Genomic DNA, 5850 nt, shown 5'->3' with positions numbered 1-5850 from the left:
TTTGAACCTTGCTGAACTGCATTTTTTTTTTAGATAGAAATAATTTTTATATAAATAATACTATGGGATATGTAAGTATAATATTTAACTTAAAATATAAATATATCATCATCAATTACATATGTGTGATGGTATCGGATTCCACAAATTCAAATGTGCAGTCTCACTCAAAGATTATTTTAGACTCCATGGTCTTGAACCATCTTTTCGTCTTATTGAATCATGCAATAAAATGCTTTAGTAGCAAACCCTTTCGTTTTCCGGAAAAAAAAAAAAAAAAAAGACGCATTGAAACAGGTTACATTAGTGTTGTTGCATTGCATGCAACCGAACAACTGCAAATGGATGCACTCACTGTTGCCATTGGCACTCTCAGAAGCAATCTTATTATTGGGATCATATGATACTAAGCAGAATAATAGTAGCTAGGGATGCTGTCAATGGGCACCAAGCTTCCCATTCTTGCGGTACCTGGACAAGCCATCAAACGATCGTCGCACGTGAGCAGCCATCAGTTCATCATTGGTGGGAGGAAGCATTGTGAAGACCACGAGCGGCATCCTCACAGTATGCGTCTCATCCTTCCATACGATGTACCCAGAAATGAACTGCTGCGAGATAGCTCCACCACTGACCGTAACGGTAAAGGACTTGGTCTCCCCACGGGAGGAGAAGGAAAGGACCGAAGGGGTGATGGTGACCGTCAAAGGATATGATGAGGACCAAGAGGCGTAGTACGTCGAGCTGGGCGTTCCCACATTTGTCACCGTCCGAGGAAAGACCCCCCAAATTCTCTGCCCATCAATCACAGATAGCGCAAAGGATGGGTAGTTGAGGTTCCAAGCCTTCCCAATGGTGGTGGGCTTCGGACAAGTGCTTTTGTCACCGGTGACCAGCCTAAGAGTGGTTGTGTTGTAGCCCTGCTTGCAGAGGAAGTCCACGTAATCTTTCTCGGACGCATCAAAGATCAATCCTGGATTCAGAGCCTTTATCGGGTCGATGTGGCCTGCGCCGTAGGCAAACTCGGCATCTGTGTTCTTCCTAGGATCCATGACCATTGCTGCAAACCATGACATCAGTCATTTTTATGTGAAATTGAACTTATGAGACAAAAAAAAAAAAAAAGCTTCATTTTCTTGATTCCATTTACTTTACCGGTTGTCATGAGAGCAGACTTGATGGCAGCAGGCGACCAGTTGGGGTGTACCGATTTGATGTAGGCAGCGGCGCCGCTAACATGAGGACAGGACATGGACGTGCCGGAGATCACGTTATAGTTTACTCTCAATGGATCATCATAGTAGATCGAAGGTGGCGCTACCGGAGACCAGGAAGCGAGAATATCCACGCCAGGTGCGGTCAGATCCGGCTGTTGGTATTGCCAATGAGTCAGAATCTCGTGACAGCACTGATGGAGAGAAAGGAATGAATATAATTCAAATCAAACTAGGAACCACTAACATATACCTTGAGAATGTCGGGGACGACATAATTGGGTCCTCTAGATGAGAACGAGACCACAGTTGGAGCCATGACATCTTCTATTGTCTCGCCCATCAGGATTGTTGCAAAAGGATCGCTGACAAGGGGTTGTGTTCGTGTGTTCAGTAAAACAGGAGAAGCCAAGTATCAGAGAGAATTGAGATAATTGATTTGCCACAACCCTCTTACCTGGTAGACTGGATGTATTCCAGTATTTGTTTACCATCTTCCACGCTGATCAGAGTTGCTGGTAATGGGTAAGAGAAGGCAAAGTCCGAGTACTCCGAGTCGCTCATAATGACTCCAACACCATTGGCCATCAAGACACCAGAGCCATCCCAAATGGCGTCGCAAAGCACGATCTTGCCCTCTGTTTTGTAGGAATTCAAAACACCAGGATAGCAGTACCTCGAGATATCACCCGATTCACCGGCTGAGATGTTTGGAGCACTTCCCCCATATATCAATGGATATGTGCCCATGAGCGGGAATGGATTGATGGAGTTCCCCTATATGTTGGGATCGTATTAAGCAAGATCAGCTAGTAATTTTAAGATTTTTTAAATCTATAAAACAGAATCCAGTACTCACAATGAAGATCTGTCCATTGCCCAGGGCAACTTTGGCTATAAATTTCCTGTTAATGGTGCTCGCGGCAACAGTTATTGTCCAAGGAGCAACATTGCTCACTGTTCCAGGGTAGGGACCAGAATTGCCTGCAGAATTGGCTGTTACGATGCCTTTCTTCATCGCATGGAACGAGCCGATGGCTATGACATCATCGAAGAAAGGAAAAGGGGGTCCTCCAAGGGAGACGGATATTACGTCAACTCCATCAGCTATGGCGTCATCAAATGCAGCCAAGATATCAGCTGTTCCACATCCAAAGGCCCAGCACACTTTGTACATTGCAATCCTCGCTTTTGGTACTCCACCTCTTGCAATGCCATTTGCCAGACCAAAGTAGCTAGCGTTGGGCACCAGTGCTCCTGCAGCAGTGGAGGAAGTGTGTGTGCCATGTCCTTCGGAGTCTCTTGGAGATTTGAAGTCTGTGGGGTCATAGAAACCTTCACTATTGTAGTACCTTGCTCCAATGATCTTGCTGTTGCAGAGAATCATTCAGGAGTAATGAAGTGATGAGATGCTTGCTCCTAGTTTCATATTTTTTCTGCCTCTCAACAAGGACAAAGAAGAAAAAGGGATTACTTGTTGCAAGTGAAGTTTGCGCCATGACAGATCCCTTTCCATTTGGCAGGCGGGGGACCCATGCCCTGATCACTGAAGCTAGCGGACTCCGGCCAAATTCCTGAAAATTCAGATGCGTGATCTTCGGATTAAATTGCGAGATCTACTTAGGATGTACGGATTAGAATGTTAGGAGACAGAGAAGTTCTAAGTGCATAAGATGATCAATCATGAACAAAGGATTAAAGATAGGTGCATACGAGGAACGGGTCCACGAATCACCTTACAACCAATTGATATGGAAAGATTAAGATGGCAAAGGCGCATGCAATTGACTACTGTTTTGCGTAGCACCAAAGAGTGCAATGGAGGGGCGACATGGCTGAAAGGTGGATATGATCCTTATCTTTGTGGTAAAGAAAAGACTGGATATATATAACCTTTGATGCAACGAACGATATGGTATGTTTGATATGCTTTGATCAGTATTTAGATTGGAGTAATGTGTACTTGTTATGGCTGTTGAAATGATATTTTGATTGAATTTAGGCAACGGATAGGGCAGAGGCGCCAGTGGGTGGTGCTTCCAAAGCAAATTACGTTACATATACCTGTGTCTAGCAGTCCAACGATGACATTTGCTTCCGTAGGAAGGCGCAGAGTTCCGCCAATGGTAACACCCATGAAATCCCATGACTTTGTGGTGTGAAGCTTGAGTATGGTATTTGGAAGAACAGAGACCACTCCATCCATCTCTGCGGTCATATATAGAAAGATAAGCACAATAAAGGAACGAGAATATTTAACCTAATCAAATGATGCATGTCTCATTGCTTAACGATTCTGACCCTGAATCTTTGCAGCTTCTTTGTCGGTCAACCTGGCAGCAAATCCATTGAAGCTTCTCCCATAACTATACACAAGAGACTCTTTGGCACCAGCAGCACTGCAGTTAGGGAACCACTCATAACTTGTTAGGATATTTAGGATAACACCACTCTTAGTGCTGCCAATAAGTTGGAATTTATTTAATAAAAACTAGAATTTAAAGTGTCTATTATTTTTTCATATTCTTCATGAATGGTGTTGGATTTTAACCGGGCTACAGGACCGGGCGTGGTCGAACCATATAAATAGTTAAAGACCCATTATTAAAAATTTTATTCTTGAACTATTATCCTCTTTTTCAAATGAACATTCTCGAGCTATCATCAACAATACACACTTTTGGTATTTAACAAAAAAAAAAAAGGGAGCAACTGTTGTTCTAAGCTCTTATTGGGAAATATCATGAAAGACATGAAATGCATCACTGATGTACACATAAGAAGTATAGATCAATGGAATAGCTAAACATTACAAACTTTGTTAGCATCACTAAATAACCATGATAATATGGTGAAAATATATTTAAAGTATAATTTAATATCATTACAGAATGATAATAACATTAAAATTTATAGATAAAAAGTATATAATCTTGGTTGCTCATCTTTTGATTTTCTGTTTATGTAAGGGATATTTTGACAGCTGTGATACCAAGTATTCCAATGGATCATTGTCTCTATAAAATTGTGAATTTTAAACAAGTTCATGAGACATTGCATCACACTAGAACCAGAAAAGGTTTGCTTGAAGAACTAAGAATAATAGCATCTCTGTAATTGGAACGCGAACTACAAACCCTAACTCCATCTTTATTAAGCAGTTGCTCCTATAAATATTATATTAATTATAGGTCTTTGGTTAGGTCTTGCTTTCCTAATAAGAAAAAATTTAAAGCAACTGCACCAAGAAGAATGAGAGTATTGTTATCTATTCATCTATAATAAAAATCTTTAATCAGATGATATCACATGTATCCCTTTTTTTTTTTTTGGCTCACATTCCCGACACTAGTATTTAAAGCAGGAAATAAATAAATAACTTTTTAATGGTATTAGCCTTTTTATTTTTTGTGTATGTGAGGATGGACCTTTTTATTTTTTGTGTAAGTGAGGATGGACTATGTCGCATATTATCACAATATTAATCTTTAGTGAGTCCAGTCCAGTTGTCCCCCTAGTAACATGTACTGTTTTCAACTAAGAGAGGAGATCAACAGGCTTCATAAATTTTAAGGAATATGTTTGGGCAAGTCGAACATATTTAAAAGCAATCTGGCGCAACGTAACTTTGCAAGCTAATTTCTTAGCAGCACAGACTATTGAATAACTACAACTGGCCAATTTAACTGTAATGACCTTCCAAGGACATCTTCTAGGATGGAGTGATGCATTGACTTGACAGCAAACCCACCCTTGGGCTTCTCCCCCATGTACACAATGTGGACCTGCACCCGGCTCAGTTAATAAATAAAAAAACTCCTCGTGAGCACACACTCAAAATTAATAGGGAAAGATAAACACACACACACACAGAGAGAAGGAAAAAGAAAAAAAAAAGAATACCTTTCTTTCCTCATGGCAATGACAACATATCAGACAGGATACAAATAAAAGCGTATAAAGAAGAAAAAATGGCTTCGTGGCCATTGATGGGAGTCCTAAAACTCTCGGAACACTTTCCTGAACAAATTCAATTCAACCACGGATGCCCCATTGGCATGGAGATCTGAGCTATTTATAAGCCAGCCTAGTAACGTCTTCCGAGCAATTACTCTTTGCCCTTTCCGTTCGAAGCATGATTGGAGCATCACTCTGCGACCTCCGCCAATAACTAGATGATCGAGACAAGCATTAATTAGTAACAAACCTTTTCTCCTCCTCCTCTCCAGTTTGTTCGTTTTTTGGTCAATGACTCTTACTTTTTTATTATATTTGAGATGGGAACTAGAAAAAAGATGGAGGATCTGGTTTGAGTTTCCAAGGTTTTCTAGCTACGTTGTAAATTGAGTTCTTCGCGTTTTTGTTGTCATATTCTGCTTGATGAGTTTGCGGACGGTTGGTTGATAGCTCTGTTGGAGTGCTGTCCATGAGCCTAGCAACAAAAGGAAAAGGAAGAAGTATGGATGGGCTTTCCAAAGTGAGCAATCTATTTATTTAGAAAAAAGCCGACGATCTGGTTAAAAAATGGCACTAAAGTCTGTTCATGGGTCATGGGACCTTGGTTGACCCATGAACCTTGCTGTACTTTGGCTCAAGACCTCTTGACATTCTGATCATTAGATAATAAGACGTCATA

At 41.0% G+C, this 5850-nt stretch overlaps 1 protein-coding gene across 1 annotated transcript; it reads right to left on the bottom strand.

Moving 5' to 3' along the window:
- Positions 1–254: 254 nt before the first annotated feature.
- Positions 255–5265, bottom strand: LOC105043554 (cucumisin). Its single transcript, XM_073255114.1, has 10 exons — positions 5118–5265; positions 4911–4999; positions 3516–3613; positions 3279–3422; positions 2689–2788; positions 2074–2584; positions 1672–1991; positions 1468–1579; positions 1156–1369; positions 255–1060 (listed from the first exon to the last, which is right to left on the bottom strand). Exons 1-10 carry the CDS (start codon positions 5199–5201, stop codon positions 438–440), a joined length of 2295 nt encoding a protein of 764 aa, XP_073111215.1. The 5' UTR covers positions 5202–5265; the 3' UTR covers positions 255–437.
- Between the last annotated feature and the right edge of the window lie 585 nt (positions 5266–5850).

Source organism: Elaeis guineensis, chromosome 4, assembly GCF_000442705.2.
Source record: "Elaeis guineensis isolate ETL-2024a chromosome 4, EG11, whole genome shotgun sequence".
Taxonomy (NCBI): Eukaryota; Viridiplantae; Streptophyta; class Magnoliopsida; order Arecales; family Arecaceae; genus Elaeis; species Elaeis guineensis.
The sequence above is the reverse complement of the archived record's forward strand: the minus strand, read 5'-3'. Positions and strand labels throughout refer to the sequence as shown.